We start from the raw sequence: 17,709 nt of genomic DNA on the forward strand, positions 1-17,709 counted from the left end.
AGCAGGGAGGGGCCTAGGGAGGGCAGGGCGGGGCCTAGGGAGGGCAGGTGGGGGGCTGGGCTGGCCCCTGGGCCCAAGCACTCCCAGTGACAAAAATCCCCACTGTTCTGCCATCAGTGGGTGGGGGGCAGATAGTTATTCATCCATCCATTCATTTGACAAACCAGCATTGTGGAATAAATAACCCCAGGTCCACTCCCTGCCTGATAGGACTCAGTGTCTAAAGGACAAGTGGCCTAAGGCAAGGCAAGGGGGCCTGAGGGTGTCTCTGTCCCCCTCCCAGCCAGGCCTAGACCCCTGTGACCAGGCAGGACACCTCAACCCCCACACCTGGCTCGTCTCCCAGGAGAATCCACTGTGCCTTCATTTATTCATTCCACAGATGTTTACTGAACAGCTGCTCTGAGCCTGGCGCTGTGCCAAGTGAGCAAACGGAGGATGAGCTGAAACTGAGCTTGTCCTGGTCTCCATACAGTGGACAGGCTCGGGCGGAGAGAGGCCACCAGGGCCACGGCTGGGCACAGGGAGGGGGGTTCCTCCGCTGAGGGATGGGGGGGGGGGGTTTGACCTGTCATTTGAAGGGGGAGGGACTCAGCGGTGCTGCAGCGGGGAGACACCGCTTGAGCAAACCCCCTGTGGCAGGTAGAGGGAGGGGTTTGATGAGAAACAGCTAAAAAGCCACGGAGGCTGTTGGGAGACCAGGCAGAGGGAACGAGAAGGCAGAGCCGGGCTGTGGTGAAGGTCGGGTCCTTGGGGTCTCCAGGGGAGTTCAGCCTTGTTCCCAGGTACCTCGGGACACCAGTGAAAGGCTTCAGGTAGAAGCCTCCCCTAGCCCGCCCTGAGTGGGTGAGTGGGTGAGGGCGGGCCTGTGTGGGAAGGCGTGCTGCCGCTGGTTGGTCACTCAGCCGTGTCCGACTCTGCGACCCCGTGGATTGCAGCCCGCCAGGCTCCTCTGTCCCTGGGATTCTCCAGGCAAGAATGCGGGAGTGGGTTGCCATTTCTTCCTCCAGGGGATCTCGCAGACCCAGGGATGGAACCAGCGTCTCTTATGTCTCCTGCTTTAGCAGGCGGATTCTTCACCACTAGTGCCACGTGGGCAGGCCTAGCGGGCAGGTACCAGGGACTCAGGATTAGAGGTGGAGCTTGGCGGGCTGCGGGTGGGGAGTCAGCTATGTGAGGGAAGGGTGGTGGGCTCAGTCCCTGAAGGAACACCTGCCGGGGCCGGGGAGGGTCAGGAGGCTGTGATTCTGGACTTGAATCCTCGCTGAGTTTGGGGCCCTGGGGACATGGTGGGGCCAGGCCCGGTAGCCTGTGGCCGGTGGGTCCGGAGAAACGCTGGTTATGGAAGCCCGCTGCGGCCGCGAGTTGCCTGGGGAGACGCAGGAGGCCCGGGAGGGCGTCCTGGAAGCCGGGAGAAGCCGGAGCGGAGGGCAGGGCGCGCGGTCCCCTTCGGGAGGCTGGCTCCGTCCTGTGTCCGGCGGAGGCGGTACGCCCGCCTCGCCGCGTTGACAGCGGGCCAGGCGGGATGGGGACAGGACGGCGGCGCGTCCCGCACGGTGCGAGCTTCCGTGAGGCCGGCCCCGCGCCCCCGCCCCCCGCAGCACGGCGGCCCGGCGGCGCTCGCGTTAGGACCCAGCGGATCCGGGCGGGAGGGCGGCGCCCGCCCCGTCGGGGGCCCGGAGCGGGGCGCGGGGGGCGGAGGGGCGGCTCGGCGGCGCGCGGACTCGGAGCGGCGCGCAGGGACCCGCAGGTAGGCGCGGGCCGGGCGGGGGGCGCGGGCGCGGGCGCGGGCCGGGCGGGGGCCGGGGATCCGACGTCGGCGGGCCCCCAGGGGCTGTGGGGCCCGGGCCCGGGGGCCGTCTAAGCAGATGGAAGAGGGCGCCGGGAAGCCTGGGTCCTCTGGAGGGGCGGCTTTTGTCTCCCCGGAGGAGGGAGGTGGCGGCCGGCGGGGTGTCCGCGGGGCGGCGGGGACGGAGACAAAGGGCAGGGCAGGCCGGGCCCCCGGGGTGCGTCCCCGGCCCGCTGGGCCTTCCCCTCGGCCCCGCAGGTTCGGCCCCCCTCCCCGCCCGATCGCCCGCCGTCTGGACGCGCTCGCAGACGCGTCTCCTGGAGGGGCCCCTTCTCCGCGCGGACTCTCCTCGGGATGGCCTGGCCCGGGGCCCCTTCCCCCAGCGAGCCTGGGCGCCCCGTGCTGGGGGTTTCGAGGCTTAGGAGGGGCTCTGGGGACAGACAGAACCGCCACCCACCCCACAAACCACCTCCCCAGCGGCGGCCTTCGAGTGGTGACAGCGCCAACCAGCCTGGGAGCCAGATGGGGGGCAGGGAGGACTTGGGGGGGCTCCAGGCCTTGGGGCCCCCCGCGGGGAGGAGGCCGAGAGTTTTCAGAGTGGACGCCTGGCCTGCGGGGCAGCTGGGCCAAAGGCCTCAGCTTCCCCACCCCTTCCTCTCCCCTTCGCTGCTCAGTAAGGCTTGAGGGGGAGGGAGACGGGGAGTGTGTGCAGTGACCGGGGTCACAGAAGGAGAGGGTCGCGGGGTGGGGGTGGGGGTGGGGCTCACAGAAGGAGAGGGACCAGGTCTCTGCCCCTGGCCCCCCTCTCCCTTGGTTCCCTGTGGCCTGGAGGGGGCAGGGGTAGGCAGGCAGGTTTCCAGTTACCCGTCTGGAAGAACTCATGTTGTGGGAGGGCGGGCCCGTGGGTGAGCCCAGGACTCCCTCCCAGCCCCCTGGCTGAAGGCGGGCAGTCTGGAGGCTGCCCCCCGCTGCGCTGGGGCTGGCCGTGAGGACTTGTCGAGTCTGCCAAGTCCACCGTGGGGCCAGACTGGGGACGGGACTCACCCAGCGCTTCTCGAGCTTCAAGAACCTGCCCTCTCCCCCCAAACTACGCTTGTGACGCTTGTCACAGTCGTACCGTCTCAGGCGGTCCAGGCTCGGGAGAGACGCTTTTCAGGCCCCACCCTGAGTGCTTCCTGCCCAACAGACAAATAGCCCTCAGTCTCGTGAGTGTGTGATGGAGTCAGCCAGGTCCTGGGCGGCCTGGCAGGAGTCGTCTTCGAGGGGCGGGAGCGGGCCCGGGCTCGGGCTCATGTGGTTTCCTGCTGGATGCCTGGGCCCCCAGGCTAATTGGGAGCAGGTGTCGGTCTGGGTCTGGCCGACTGCTGAGTCGGGGCTGTGATGTTAGTTGGGCAGGACTGGGGTCCCAAGGATGGGCCTGGGGTCATGGTCTGGGCACTAGATTCCTGGAGAAGTGCTGAGCAGAGGGTGGGCATCGGTGTGGCTGGGAGAGCAGGGGCAGGGATTAGGAATGTCTGTGGAGTGTGGGCGAGCAGGGTAGGGTCCATTGTCATGATCGGCTCTGGAGGAAGGCGAGTCTAAGCAGATGGGGGTGCCGCGCCCCCCACCCGGCCCCGGGGGAGGCGAGTTCCTCAGGTCCTGAAGGCCCAGTGGGGTCTCAGGGACAGATCCGTCCAAAGTGGTCGCTGCCCCTGAGGCCTGCCTCCGTGACCCTCCATCTGCCTGGCCTCTGTTCCGGGCCCCCCTTCTCCAGACTGAATTCTGGGAGCAGAAGTGGCCCTGCAGCCCTGGGGTGTTCGCTTGGGGAGCAGCTCGCCCCTCCTCTTTCTCCAGCTGTCCCCAGACACCGGCCCAGCGCGGTCCCTGAGCAGTCATGAGAGGTGCCTCCCTCCTCCTGCTCTTCCTGCCTGGTAAGTGGCACTGGGCTGGTGGGGCTCGCGCGTGGGTGTGGGCAGGGAGCTAGCCACCAGCTCTTGTCCTGCGGCCGGAACTGTTTCCCGAACCCCAGGGCCTGCTACGTCTTGGAGCACAGACTGGACTGGCCAACCCCCCAAAGTCTGGAGGCATCTCCTGGGCGCCTCCCCACCTCTCCGCAGCAGCAGGCTCAGCCCAGGCACCAGGAGCCAGGCTTTCCCGCTCACTGCCTGGTCCTCCCTGGAGCCGATGTGCAGGAATGGAGGCCCCTAAAAGGGGGTCTGAAGGCCTGGGATTTGCACTCCTTTGGGGCCAGCTCAGCTACAGTCCTGACCTTGGAGAGGTCCCTGGTTGTCTCATGAAAGAGTTGTCAGTGGGGATCACAAACGGCCTGCCAGGTCTAACGTTCGTTCATTTAACAGACACCTGTGGAGCACCTACTCTGTGCCAGGCACTGGGATAGGCCCTGGTGATGCAGTGATCCAGTGGGCAAATGCCTGCCTTGGGTGGTGGTGCCCTGCCGGTCTAGAGAAGGGCGAGGTGATAAACGTCAGGTTGTGTTGAGTGCTGTGATGGAAATAAACCAGAAGATGCGACGGTGTGGGTGGGTAGGCCAGCGAAGGCCTCTCTTACTTTTTAATATTAATTTCTTGGTCTGTGCCGGGTCTTACAGCACATGGGAACCTCAGGCTTCGTTGTGGGCTCTTTCACAGCGGCCTTAGTCGAGGCCCGTGGGCTCCAGTTCCCTGACCAGGGACTGAACCCAGGCCCCGTACTGGGAGCACAGAATCTCAGCTGCTGTACCACCGGGGCAGTCCCAGGCACTCAGTCACTGTCCTGTCCCACTCTTGGTGACCCCGTGGACCACAGCGCACCAGGTTCCTCTGTCCATGGGATTTTCCAGTGCAAAACACTGGCGTGGGTGTTGTTCGTTTCCCACTCCAAGGGATCTTCCCGACCCAGGGACTGAACCCCACTCCCCAGCATCAGCAGGTGGATTCTTCACCACTGAGCCACCCGGGAAGCCCCTGAGCGGAGCAGAAGCTTCAGGAGAGACCTGGAGGAGGAGAAGCTAAGCAGGCTCTCAGGCCCAGGAAGAGTCAAGTGCAGAGGCCCTGGGGCAGACAGGAGCGGCCGAGAGCCAGCATGGGGGGGCTGGTCAGGGAGCCGGCCCGGGACCAGGGCGTGTAAGGGCCTTTGTGGACAAGGAGGCCGTATGCATCCTGTGAGTCTGAGTCTGCTGGGGATCTTACGGGCCCACCCGAGGGCCCACCCTCAGGGCCCCTGCTGGCGCCCCCTCAGCTCTGTCTCCCCACAGCAGGCCTGCTGGCTCAGGGCCAGTATGATCTGGACCCACTGCCTCCGTACCCAGACCACGTGCAGTATACCCACTACAGCGACCAGATCGGTAAGCCCGCCGCCCACCTCCAGGCCCCCCAGCCCTCTCCCCAGATTGGCGCTGCTCGGCCGGGGTCAGGCAGGGCGGTGGGATGGGCTTTCAGGGCTGTGGGCCCTGGCTGCACCGTGCCTGGGGCCTAGCCTGACCCCCACCAACTCCTCCTCTTTATTTCCAGACAATCCAGACTACTACGACTACCCAGGTAAAGGGCTGAGCGTAGGGTCGCCCGCAGGGTGGGGAGTCGTGGAGGCCTTCGGGGCCTGTGGGGAGGGAGCAGACCCCTTTACCACCTCTCCCGGCAGAGATGACCCCTCGGCCGCCTGAGGAGCAGTTCCAGTTCCAGTCCCAGCAACAAGTCCAGCAGGAAGTCATCCCAGCCCCCACCTTAGGTAGGCCACCAGCTCCAGCCAACCCTGGGGGTGCAGAGGGCTGCCCAGGGCTGGAGGAGGCGACCCCACCCTGCCCTGGACCGTCCCAATGGTCTCTGCCTGACTCTCCAACTCTAGAACCGGGGACTGTGGAGACGGAGCCCACGGAGCCAGGGCCTCTGGGTAAGAGAGACAGAGGGGCCCCCGGGAGTTAGGGGGCAGTGGGGGGCCCGGGAGGTCAGACACAGCCAGGCCTCTTGCTCTGGCTGGGGTGGGTGGTGGGCTGGGGCCCTGGCAGAGGTGCCCCTGCTTGAGGTCAGCAGGGCCCCTGGCAGCTCTGGAGACCCCTCTGCCCTGCGCTGGTCAGGGCTGGACTGCCCATGGCCTCGGGAGGAGCCTCTAGTCCCAGACATGAGGGAGCGGGGAGCAGCTGGCAGGAAGCCCCCCAGCGAGTGGTGCTCGGGGGCTTCCTGGGCTCAGCGGGACTGTCCCGGCCAAGAGTCCGCCGGCCTGTGTGTGGGGGACCCTGTTCCGTGTGAGGGGCCTCCTGTGAGGCTGCCGCGTGTTTCTGGGCCTGTGTGTGGTTGTAGGTTTGCTTGAACTTGTCTGTTTGGATATAGGCCTCTCGGTGCGGTTGTGAGTTTGCATGTGTATAAATGTACTGGTTAAAATCGGGCAGCCTGGGGAGGTCCGGCAGTGCTGTGTGCGTGCGTTGGTGTGTGTCTCTGTGTGTGTGTGCGTGTCCAGCCTTAGGGTGCAGGGGTTCCTGGCCCCGAGAGCCAGTCCCTCTGGGGGTGCGGCTGGAGGCGGCCCCCAGCTCTGAGCCACGGGCTGCAGCCCGCTGACCCCGCCTGTCACCCAGACTGCCGTGAGGAGCAGTACCCGTGCACCCGCCTCTACTCCATACACAGGCCCTGCAAGCAGTGTCTCAACGAGGCCTGCTTCTACAGGTGAGGGCGGGACAGACAGTGATCCTGAGGCTGAGCCCGGCTCCCGGGCCGGGGGTGGGCGTGGGGTCCTCTCCCCGGGGCTGAGCCCTCCCGTCCCGTCCCCTCAGCCTCCGCCGCGTATATGTCGTCAATAAGGAGATCTGCGTCCGGACCGTCTGCGCCCACGAGGAGCTCCTGCGGGGTAGGAAGCCCCTACCCCGCCCCTCCTGCGTCCCCGGGCCCGCCTACCACTTATCAAACGTGGGTCCCAGCCGGGTCCCCTCCGGCCGTCTCATCCTCAGACAACCCATCACCAGGGCTGGGGCGCGGGGCAGCTCCCTCACCCCGCCGCGCGCTCACCCCAGCTCCTCCCCGCCCTCCCGACAGCTGACCTGTGCCGTGACAAGTTCTCCAAGTGCGGCGTGCTGGCCAGCAGCGGCCTGTGCCAGTCTGTGGCGGCTGCTTGTGCCAGGAGCTGTGGGGGCTGCTAGGGGGAGCTGGTCCCCTGCCAGCCTGGGGCCCCCAGGCCCTGCCTGACCTGGTGCTTTCCTCCCATCTGGCGTTCCTCTCGCCCTGTCAGAGGGCTGTGGGCCTGGGGCTTCCGCGGCCCCTCCCCCAGCCTGGGGCCACCCCCAGGGCCGCAAGGGGGCTCCCGAAGGGCCAGTCTCGCCCCCCGGGTGGGGGACAACCCGGGCGCTCTGCGGGACCTGGGCCCCCGACATGCCTTCCTCGTCCCCCACCAGGACCGCCCCCCACCCCCACGGTAGGCTGCGAGCCCCCACCCCAGCTGGTCTGCTCGAATCTCCTACAGCTCCTGGGCGTAGACCACCTTTTTATACAAAATTAAAAACAGGTTTTTACGAAAGACGTGGAGTCCCTTTTTCGGCGGGGAGCGCAGAGGAGATGGCCGAGGCCGCCAACCCTGAGCATCCTCCCCGAGGCTGCCCGGCCCCCCTGGGGAAGGGTCAGTTCTGGCGACCGTGGCCTCCACAGTGCCAGCTCAGCTCTGCCCAGGAACGTGGGCCCTGACAACTGCCCCTGCCCCCGGGCTGTGTGTGCGTTGCAGGAGGCTGTATCAGAAACAGAAGGTTCAGGAACACGGCCTGCTCACCGTCAGGGCTGTGGGCGGGCCACCGGGGAAGGGCTCCGGTGGAGGCTGCCTGTCCAGGGACCTGAGAGGGCTACAGGGTCGGGTCAGTGGGCTCTGGCGTCAAGGGTGTTTGCGGGGAGGGAGGCCCGGTGCACTTCAGAGGGCAGAAGCAGGCCGGCCGTTTGAACAGCGCCCTCTGATGAGCACGGGGACACCAGGCTCCGTCAGAGGGTTAGCACACAGCGCACTTTAAGCCTCTAACCAAGCCTGTACGGCAGGCATGGGTAATGTTCCCATCTTACAGACAGGAAACCAAGCCTAGAGTCAGTACGGAACTCCCCACCCACCGGGTCCACAGCGGTCGGTCAGTGGCAGGCAGACCCTGACGCCGTGGGGCTCCGTGGGCTGAGAGGCAGTTCTCCCTGGAAACACGACTAAGCACCTGCCGAGTGCTCCCGCACCGCCGGCCTGGGAGGCAGGGTCCCACCATACCGATGAGCACAGAGGCTGACAGCGGAAGCAGCTGGGCCCAGGACCACCCAGTGGGGCCTGGCCGGACGCCAGGTCCACCCCCAGGCCTGCCCTCCTTCACCATGCCGCCTGGAAGGCCTGCTGGTGCTCAGGGGGTGCACCTGTCCTGAGGAAGAGCCAGAGGAAAGGGCAGAAAGCTTCAGCCGGGAACAGCAGAGCTGGGCCCAGCCCCAAGCCTCAGTGGCTCCGTCTGTTAAACAGGTGGATGGCCCAGGACCTGGAGGCCTCCCCAGCCCACCATCCTGTGAGGCGGTTCCTTACCTTTCCGCAGGGGCCCTTCTAAAGTCTTCCCCATGTCCCTGCGCACCCCTCACTAGGGGACCCCAGCCCCAGGGCCCTCCAGACTCCCCATCTCCCAGGAAGCACATCAAGAGCAAAAAGACACATCCGTACAAAGCGTTCTTTAAAAAGTGGGGCTGTTACAAAAACAGCGCTTTCGAACGGCTAACGTTGTAAAAAGGTATAAAAATACAGCGGCTCTGAACTCTGAGGGACTCGCTGACAAACACTGAACTAAGACGGACAGACCTCTGAGCAGCCACAGGGCCTGCCCCAGGCCCGACCCTCAGGGCCAGCACGCCTGCACCCAGGGTCAGCCGGGGATGGGCCTCGCCAGCCCAGCCCTCAGGGGGGCCCCAAGGGGGCAGCTCTGACAGGCTGGAGCCCCGTCCCTGCCCTGGCACCCCGCCCCTCGCCCCCGTGAGCTCCGGCCCAGGCGCCCTGGACCATGCTGAGGGCGCCCCTCCCATCTGGCCCAGCCCGGGGCCTCAATGCCAGCGGAGACATGCTCACTTCTCCGGGGGCCCGGAGGGCGGGGAGAAGGAGGCTGAGTGTCTTCGAAGCTCCTGCTGCAGCTGCCCCTTCAGCGTGGACACCTGGAAAAGAAGGAGGAAGCAGGGCCCACCCAGGCCCAGCCTGGGCTCAGAACCGGGGAGAGAGTGGGGACCCCAGAGGGCCCAGGGCCGAGTTCCAGGAAAAGCCAGGTGTCCTAACGGCCAGGGAACTCCCTCCGCTTCTCGTTAGGCTCCATGGAGTGGCTGGGCCTCTCCAGATTGCCCAGCCTCTCCTTGGGGGCCCCATCCCCTCTCACCACCAGGACAGGCCTGGCACTAGCTGGACTCCAGGGCGGACCTGGGCCCCGGCCTGACCCACAGGGCAGCCTTGCCCTGCAGACGCGATGGGGACGATGGTCACAGGGAGCCTGTGAGCTCAGCTCGCCCAGGAGGAGCGCCCTTCGGACTCCGACTGCTGCTCTCAGGGAAAACGGCCCCTTGAGCCTCCGGGACTGTGAGTCGCTAGGTTATCCTGAGGCCAACTGTGCCACCGCAAGACAGCCCGCCCAGGCACGGAGCTACGGAGAGGGGGCCGAGCTCCAATGACCTCACTCGCGCCCCCGTGTCCAGCCATGGCTGACACCAGCCCGGGTCCACCCCGACCGTCTCAGTTACAGGCACCCCCAGCACCTAAGCCCGAAAGGGGCAAGTGGCAGTGAGACCCACCCTCTCCCGCTCCCGCCCTGCTCCTGGCTGAGCTTCCCGACAGAGCGCCCCGCGTACCTGCTCCTCCAGCCCCCGCACCCTCTGCCGGTGGGCGCGCTCCCGCGCCTCCAGCGCGCGCTCCGTCCGCACCTGGGCACCGCGCAGGCGCTCCACCTCCTGCTGCAGCTCCGCTGCCTCCAGCCGGGCTGGGCTGTGGTTCTGCTCCAGCGCTGCCACCTGGGCCTGCGGGAGGGGCCGCCGGTCATGCCTGAGGCCCCAATGCGCACACGCACGTGTATGTGAGTGTGAAGGGCCAGGCCCTCTCTGGGTGGAAGCCCAAGGGTCCCTATGGGCAAAGCGGGGCTTGCAGGACCAGAGCCTTGTCTTCCCGCACCCAGCCCTCCTGGCCTGCGAATCCTGAGTCAGGCTGCTGAGTGATCCACTGAGTAGCACGTGCGTACACACACACATGGTCAAATGCAGAGACACGCCCGTATATATACAGTCATACAAGCAAGCATGTAACAACCTGTGTTCACGTGGATGCGCAGGTGTCCAAAGCCCAACACTCTCATATACGCACAAACACACGCACATCCAGGAAGACAGCCAGGGCTCCCCCGGGGGCTCAGCGATGTAGACTCCACCCGCCAGTGAGGAGCCACGGGTTCGATCCCTGGTCCTGGGGAATCCCACACGCCACAGACCAGCTGAGGGAGCCCCGGCGCCACAACTGCTGAGCCTGGGCTCCAGAGCCCGCGAGCGCAACTGCTGAGCCCACACGCCCCAGAGCCTGTGCCACGCCCAGAGAGGCCGCTGCGGGGAGAGGCCGGGCGTCACAGCTAGAGGGGGCTCTGCACCCAGAGGAAGCCTGCAGCACGGAAGGCCTGGCACGGCCACAGGTAGAAGTGTTCACAACAGAAGACATCTGTACACAAAGACACACCACACACAGAACACCCTACACCGAGACATGCCACACACACACACAAGGCCCACACCACACGCACAGGAGTCCTCGCGCGTACACTCATAGCTCTCTTTGGCCACAAGCGTGAGCACACACCCACAAGTGTGAGCACACACAAGCATGATCACACACGTGAGCACACCCACAAGCGTGAGCACACACGCACGTGCGCTGACAGGCCTTTAGCACCTCCGTCTCTCTCCACTTTGGAAAGGACCCCTCCCTCTGAGGCCTGGCTCTGGGCCGCCCCCTCAGGACTGTCTGGGCTTGCAGGTTGTAGGGGTGAACAACCCATACAGCCTGCAAGGGTTGTAGGGTCCAGGGCTACAGAGGGGCAGAGGGGTGGGGTGTCCGGGGCGGGATGGGCAGCGCCGAGACCTCCAGCAGCTGGATCTGCCTCTGGGCCTCAACCAGCTCCAGCTCTGCCCCCGTGAGCGTGCGGTCCAGGCGGCCCTTCTCCACGTTCAGACGCACCGAGTCCTCGTGACTGCGGAGCTTCTCCTTTTCCACCTAGGAGGGGAGGGCGGGGGTGTCAGGGTGCCGGGGAGGAGGGAGTCCTGGGCGGGGGGCATCAGTGTGCCCGGGGAAGGAGGGAAGTCCTGGGGGGGCTTCAGGGTGCCGGGGAGGAGGGAGGTCCTGGGGGCATCAGGGTGCCCGGGGAAGGAGGGAGGTCCCAGGGGGGCTCAGGGAGGGGTGCTGAGTTAGAGGGAGCGGGGCCAGCAGGCACACACAAGCAGGGCTGGGACCCAGGGGCAGCCCAGGGAGGGCCCAGGGGCATGGCCCACCTTGTCCAGCGTGCTCTTAAGGGCCGCCCGCTCCTCCAGCCGCAGGGCTGAGCGCTCTGCACCCCGCTTCTCGGCCTCCAGCTGGGCCAGGGCGCGCCGCAGGCTCCCCAGGTGCTCCTGCAGCTGCTGCCGCTCGTCCTGCACCTTCTGGGCCGCGTACAGGGCCGCAGCCTCAGCCTCCTGCCGCTGCCGCAGTGCCTACAGCGGAAGCCAGCAAGCCTCTGACCCCTGGGGCCTCAGGGTGGGCATCCGGAGCCCCATCACGCTGGGGGTGATGAGGCCAGCTGCCCGGCCAACCGGCGAGACGAGGCTGCTATTAGGAGGCCCACAGTGGGGAACGATCCCTGGGACCTCAGTCTCTGCACCTGAGTAATGGGGACACGGACGAAGGAGCTGCAAGGCCTCCTGGAGGCAGGGCCCAGCCTTGGGAGGAGGTGGAGGTGAGTGGGAAGGGCCCTGGCCCTCACCTCCTGCAGCTGCTGCCGCTGCCCCTCAGCCTCCGCCCGCCGCAGCTCCAGGTCGGCCAGCTCGCCCCGCAAGGTCTGCAGCTGCTCGCCCAGGGAGCTGCTCTGCTTCCGCGCCTCGGATGACGCCTGCCGCGCGGCCTCCAGCCGCTCCTGGGGGAAAGGGGGCGGTGCCAGGCTGCATGGGGGCCCTGGGCAAAGGGCTCCGCACTGCCTGGTGCCTCCAGGCCAGGCTCACAGCCCGTAGCGTGGGCAGTGCCCTCATCTGCGTGGTAAGCCAGAGTGCAGGCCTGGCCACAGGCCCCCACGAGGCGGGGAGCCCCCAGACCGCAGCCCTGCTCCCGCGGGTCTGCCCCAGGGCCCTGCACCCCATCCTGGCAGTGGTGACACCCCCAGCCTCCTCTCGTTGGCCAATCTGCGTACTGGGCCAGTACCCCCCAAAGGGTGCACCCACAGACGGCTCCCAGGGGCCAGCTCTCCACCGTGCCCCCCACAGCTGGGCCCTGGGGCCTCCATACTTGGAGCACTTGGCGGTCATGTTCACAGACAGTCAGGGCCTTCTGCAGCTGAACGTTCTTATCCTGGGTGCTGGCCAGGCTGGCGCTGCTCTGGGTCAGGGCCTCCGTCAGGCTCTGCACCTTGTCCCGCAGGAGGCCCTCACTCTCCTCCACCTTGGCCAGGGCCCCGCTCAGCCGCTCCACCGTCAGCTGCAGAGTGCTCGCCTTCACCTCGCCGTCCGCCACCTGGGGGAGGACGGCCCGGACGGTCCAGGTGTGCCCAAGCCAAGCCCTGCCACCTCTCTCCAGGCCTTTGTCACAGACACTCCTGGTTCCCAGGCACTCCCACGGGCTCCAAAAGCTGCCTTGCCCAAGACACACTGCCAGTTAAGTGCCCTCTTGCAGGGCGCCATCAACCCAGCTGTGCCAGACCCCGTGGTGGTCTCCCACTGCTATGGAGGAGAAAGGGTAACCACCACCACCCTGACAGTTTTTGTGTTCTTGGCTTAGGTGGGTGATGGTGTAGAGCTAGAAGAGCTACTGAACATTCCAGTTAGAGCTGAGCTTCCTGGCAGCCAAGGTGAAAAAAGAAAGCACTTCCCTGCTGGTCCCAAGGCTGACTCCACACTCCCAATGCAGGACACGTGGGTTCGATCCCTGGTCAAGGAACTAGATCCCACCTGCCATGACTAAGACTTTGCGTGCCACAACTAAACATCCCGCATGACTCAACTAAGCCAGTGCAGCCAAAATAAATAAATATTTAAAGAAAGAAAAGAAAACGAGTGAAGTCTCTGTCTTTCCATAGACCTCCTTTCAGTGCAGACTCCATCACCAAACAGTCCAGTCTAGTTTTCACCCTGCCCCTGCTTAGCTCCGTGATCTCAGGCAGAGACCTCAGGTCTGTGAGCCTCCATGTGTCCATCTGTGCAATGGGGTGATGACGATACACACGCTGCCTTGCAGGGCTGCTGGGAGGGCAGGGCCCCATGACGCCCCCGGCTCGGGGCAGGCCAGGGGGACCCACCTGCCTCTGCAGCAGGTCCGCCCGCTCCTGGAGGGCCTGCACCTGCGCCTCTCGGTCACTCAGGCCCAGGCGGCTGCGCTGCAGCTCCCCCTCGAGCGCGCGCCGCTGCAGCTCCAGCTTGACACCGCGGCTCTCGGACGCATCCAGCACCTCCTTCAGACGCCGCTTGTCGCTCTCCAGCTTCACCTCGTCGGCCTTCATCCTGCTGAGCTTCTCCTGGGGGTGGGGCAGGGTGAGGGCAGACTACCTGTGACCCCCATATCCCTCAGGGCCCATGGAGAAAGCGGGGGGCAGCCCGGAAGGGGCCGGTCCAACCACTCACCATGGGATCGGGGGTCAGCCCGACTCTCCTGGGGCCTCAGTGCCCCTTCTGTTCGCAGGGTGACTCAGGGACCCCAGGGCACTTTCCAGCTCTGCCCGAGTCTCACGGGCCAAGTGGTCCAGGCTCAGCCTCCCTCCCTGCTCCCTACTGCACATCCAAGGAGCCCACACTCTGGGTGCTCACAAAGTGCAGACTCCAGGGCCTCCCTGCTCCACCTCACGGCTCTCTGGAGGGCGGCCCAGAGCTGCCCGGTGGGCAGGGGCCCGGGGCCCCCCTGGGTTGTAGGGGATGTTGGTCCTTCCCACCCCAAGCAAGGCGAGCCGGTGAAGGGGCCTGGGGATTGGGGACAGGGCAGGAACACAGACCAGAGTCCCTTTCTTTTTCTGTCGCCATTCCAGAGCTGGGCAGGTCACAGAGCTGCTCTGGCCGCAGCCCCCCGGCCTGGCCCCCTGCCCACGGGCTTGAGTCCCAGCCCTGCCGTGTCTGGGCCCCGCTGCCCCACACTGGCTCCTGCCCAGCTTTGTTCCTGTCTGCCTCCCGCACCCCTGCGGCTGGGCCCACGGCCAGAGCTGCAGCTGCAGACACAACAAGCCAGCGCAAGCTCGGCCCGGAGCCAGGGGCGGGGAGCGGGCTGCAGGGGCAGGCAGGAGGGCCGGGGGAGAGGGGGGATCTGTGCCTGGAAGAAGGGCTCAAGGCTTCAGCAGCCTGACCATCAGCACCAGGGCCCGTGCGTCCTGCCCCAGACACACACACAGGGATACACAGGCATCCCCCCAATACACATAACCCCCCCAGAGCAGCCCTGGTGTGACTATACAGAGACAGAGAAAGCAGGCCCTGTGAGCACCGTCTACGCGTTCACCCTGTGCGCGCATGGCCTCCAGGAGAGAACTACTCGTCTCCCCCTTTCCTCGATGAGAATGAAAACCACACAGCGAGGCAAAAGCTCAACCCGTCTGGCAGCTGTAAACGCCCAGACTCTCTTCTATTGCTTCATGACCTCAGCATGAAACCAGACAACAAAACCCGAACGTACTTTTGGAGAAAGTCACAAGCTAATCACTTCAATGGGTGCTGAGAGAGCCACGCAAACAGAACACAGACATGCACGGGAATGCTCACAGGCATCCACGCACGGGAGCACTCAGACATACACACACGGGAGCACTCAGACACGCATAGATACCCGTGTGCGGGAGCACTCAATGACACAGGCAGGGAGCACTCACAGGCACCCACGCACGGGAGCACTCACGGGAGCACTCATAGGCATCCACGCATGGGAACACTCTCAGGCATCCATGCACGGGAGCACTCAGGCACGCATGGGAGCACTCACAGACACCCACTCATGGACAGGAGCACTCACAGACACCCCCGCAGGCACATCCAGCCCCCGCCCGCCGCCCTCCCACTGCCTACCTGGCTGGCCTGGAGCTCGCTCTCAGTGGCCTGCAGGCTTCTCTCCAAGTTGGCCACGCGGTCCAGCACCGCCCGGCGCTCCCGCTCAGCACGCCGCGCGTTCTCCTCCTGCTGCGCCAGCTCGGCCTGTGCCCCGCTCAGACGCCCGTCCACGCTGCGCCGGGCTGCGGCCCCCACCTGGCCCGTCAGGCTTGGCCAAGACCTGAGCCCTCAGAGCCCTGGGGGTTGGGGGTCTGGAATGTGGGGTCCCCCCCCCAAAAGGGTCCCCTGGAGACCACCACCTCCCGCCTCCGTGGGAAGAGCCCAAGAGCGAGGCGAGGACGCCGGGGTAGACCCACCTTCCTCACTCTCAACCACGGCCTTCTCCAGCTGCCTGGCCCGCAAGGCCGCGCCGTCCCGTGAAGCCTCCATCTCAGCCAGCTGCTGTCTCAGGGCGCTCATCTGGACGCGAAGCTCATCCTGCAGCCCGGAGGTCGGGTGGGGAGGAGATCCGGCTCTGACTGTGGCTCCCTCCGCAGCCCCTCGCCCCTCACCCGCTCTCGCTGGGCTTCGACTCCCTCCGCAGCCCCTCGCCCCTCGCCCCTCACCCGCTCTCGCTGGGCCGCGACTCCCTCCGCAGCCCCTCGCCCCTCGCCCCTCACCCGCTCTCGCTGGGCCGCGACTCCCTCCGCAGCCCCTCGCCCCTCACCCGCTCTCGCTGGGCGCCCCGCAGCTCCTGCACGAACTCTTGCAGGGCCCCCCGCACCGCTTCCGGGTCCAGGTCTGCAGGTGCCGGGGAGACGGCCGGTCCTGGGGAGGGCGGCTGGGACCCGGGGCTGCGTTCCATGGGGTCGGGGTTATTGAGCCCTTCCACGCTTCCTAGGGGAGGAGACACGCTGGGGGACACAGGAGCCACTGGCCGCTACTGTCTGCAGGGTGTCTGCGCCGCCCCAGGGCACCGTGCCTAGTGGCCCCGCCGCCCCCGTGAGCTCCCCGCGGCCCGGGCTGGGCCCGCTCAGCCTCTCGCTTCACCTTCGATCAGCACTCACAGCCCTCAGAATCATGCCCCTGTCCTGGCCGTCCCCTGCTGCTCCCCCTATCATCAGTCTCCCTCCTTGCAAGCTGGCCGGCTGACACCACCCACAGCTCCTACGCTCTGCAACATTCCTCCCTGCAAAGGCTCGAGGGTCTCTGTGCCTGCTATTCCCTTCTCCCCCCAGGCATCTCTGGCCCATTCCTTTAGGCCTAAATGTAAAGAACACTCCTCAGAGGCCTCCTTGACCCCAGCCTTGGGTGGGGGTGAGCTCCTCCCCACCTCCTCGGGGGTCCAGTGTCTGCCCCCACCCCCAGACCACAAGCACCCTGAGGCTGCGTCCCCAGGGCCCATTCTGTGGGTACTCTCCCTCGCTTCATTGCCTCCCTGGACTAATGCTAAGGGCCAGGTTTAGTCCCTGGGTCGGGAAGACGCCCTGGGGATGGCAATGGCAACCCACTCCAGTATTCGTGCCTGCAGAGAGCCTGGAGGGCTACTGCCCATGGGGTTGCAGTCGGACACAACTGAGCGACTGACACACACACTTTGAGAGCTTGCGATGTGCCAGGTACTGGACCAAAGCTTTCCCTACATCACCTCATTCCATTCTCACAGTAATTCCCTGAGAGGTAAGGACCAATCTTTCCCCTTCACAGGCTACACAGGCTCAGAGGAGATTCAGTCAGTTCAGTCGCTCAGTTGTGTCTGACTGCGATCCCATGGACTGCAGCATGCCAGGCCTTCCTGTCCATCACCAACTCCTGGAGCTTGCTCAAACTCATGTCCATCAAGTCGGTGATGCCATCCATCTCATCCTCTGTCATCCCCTTCTCCTCCTGCCTTCAATCTTTCCCAGCCTGGGTCTTTTCCAATGAGTCAGTTCTTCACATCAGGTGGCCAGAGTATTGCAGTTTCAGCTCCAACATCAGTCCTTCCAATGAACACCCAGGACTGATCGCCTTTAGGATGGACTGGTTGGATCTCCTTACAGTCCAAGGGACTCTCAAGAGTCTTCTCCAACACCACAGTTCACAAGCGTCAATTCTTCGGCGCTCAGCTTTCTTTGTGGTCCAACTCTCACATCCATACATGACCACTGGAAAAACCATAGCCTTGGCTAGACAGGCCGTTGTCGGCAAAACGTCTCTGCTTTCTAATATGCCGTCCAGACTGGTCATAGCTTGTCTTCCAAGGATCAAGCGTCTTTTAATTCCGTGGCTGCAGTCGCCATCTGCAGTGATTTGGAGCCCAAGAAAAGAAAGTCTGCCACCTCTTCCATTACTTCCCCATCTATTTCCCATGAAGTGATGGGACCAGATGCCATGATCTTAGTTTTCTGAATGTTAGGCTTTAAGCCAACTTTCTCACTCTCCTCTTTCACTTTCATCAAGAGGCTTTTTAGTTCCTCTTCACTTTCTGCCATAAGGGTGGTGTCATCCGCACATCTGAGGTGATTGATATTTCTCACCTCAATCTTGATTCCAGCTTCTGCTTCATCCAGCCTGGCATTTTGCATGATGTACTCTGAATATAAATTAAATAAATAGGGTGACAATATACAGCCTTGACATACTCCTCTCCCAATATGGAACCAGTCCACTGTTCCATGTCTGGTTCTAACTGTTGTTTCTTGACCTGAATGCAGATTTCTCAAGAGGCAGGTCAGGTGGTCTGGTATTCCCATCTCTTTCAGAATTTTCCACAGTTTGTTG

General features: G+C 64.8%; 3 protein-coding genes across 12 annotated transcripts in view; 1 reads left to right on the plus strand and 2 right to left on the minus strand.

Moving 5' to 3' along the window:
• The first annotated feature begins 727 nt into the window (after nt 1-727).
• On the plus strand, nt 728-7,264 carry MFAP2 (microfibril associated protein 2). Of its 10 annotated transcripts, none has more exons than XM_069579319.1 (9): nt 728-972; nt 3,623-3,699; nt 5,022-5,111; nt 5,278-5,304; nt 5,405-5,491; nt 5,609-5,653; nt 6,333-6,420; nt 6,528-6,601; nt 6,787-7,264. In XM_069579319.1, exons 2-9 carry the CDS (start codon nt 3,663-3,665, stop codon nt 6,888-6,890), a joined length of 552 nt encoding a protein of 183 aa, XP_069435420.1. In that variant the 5' UTR covers nt 728-972; nt 3,623-3,662; the 3' UTR covers nt 6,891-7,264. The 10 variants fall into 10 exon arrangements, with proteins under 10 accessions (XP_069435420.1, XP_069435426.1, XP_069435418.1 ...); XM_069579325.1 differs by having other exon boundaries at nt 891-972; nt 5,025-5,111; XM_069579317.1 differs by lacking the exon at nt 728-972 and adding an exon at nt 1,196-1,750.
• On the minus strand, nt 1,340-2,671 carry LOC138432493 (basic proline-rich protein-like). Its single transcript, XM_069573790.1, has 2 exons — nt 2,654-2,671; nt 1,340-2,191 (listed from the first exon to the last, which is right to left on the minus strand). Exons 1-2 carry the CDS (start codon nt 2,669-2,671, stop codon nt 1,340-1,342), a joined length of 870 nt encoding a protein of 289 aa, XP_069429891.1.
• A 1,142-nt stretch (nt 7,265-8,406) lies between the features above and the next one.
• Nucleotides 8,407-17,709, minus strand: part of CROCC (ciliary rootlet coiled-coil, rootletin) — a gene marked incomplete at its 5' end in the record, with an annotated part of 53,901 nt that continues 44,598 nt past the window's right edge. Inside the window, 10 exons of the mRNA XM_069573792.1 lie at nt 8,407-8,895; nt 9,577-9,741; nt 10,847-10,978; nt 11,254-11,451; nt 11,721-11,870; nt 12,236-12,460; nt 13,242-13,457; nt 14,986-15,149; nt 15,324-15,444; nt 15,674-15,843. Coding sequence (XP_069429893.1) covers nt 8,809-8,895; nt 9,577-9,741; nt 10,847-10,978; nt 11,254-11,451; nt 11,721-11,870; nt 12,236-12,460; nt 13,242-13,457; nt 14,986-15,149; nt 15,324-15,444; nt 15,674-15,843 — 1,628 coding nt within the window. The remainder of the gene's footprint in view (nt 8,896-9,576; nt 9,742-10,846; nt 10,979-11,253; nt 11,452-11,720; nt 11,871-12,235; nt 12,461-13,241; nt 13,458-14,985; nt 15,150-15,323; nt 15,445-15,673; nt 15,844-17,709) is intronic.

This window comes from Ovis canadensis, chromosome 2 (assembly GCF_042477335.2).
Source record: "Ovis canadensis isolate MfBH-ARS-UI-01 breed Bighorn chromosome 2, ARS-UI_OviCan_v2, whole genome shotgun sequence".
NCBI lineage: Eukaryota > Metazoa > Chordata > Mammalia > Artiodactyla > Bovidae > Ovis > Ovis canadensis.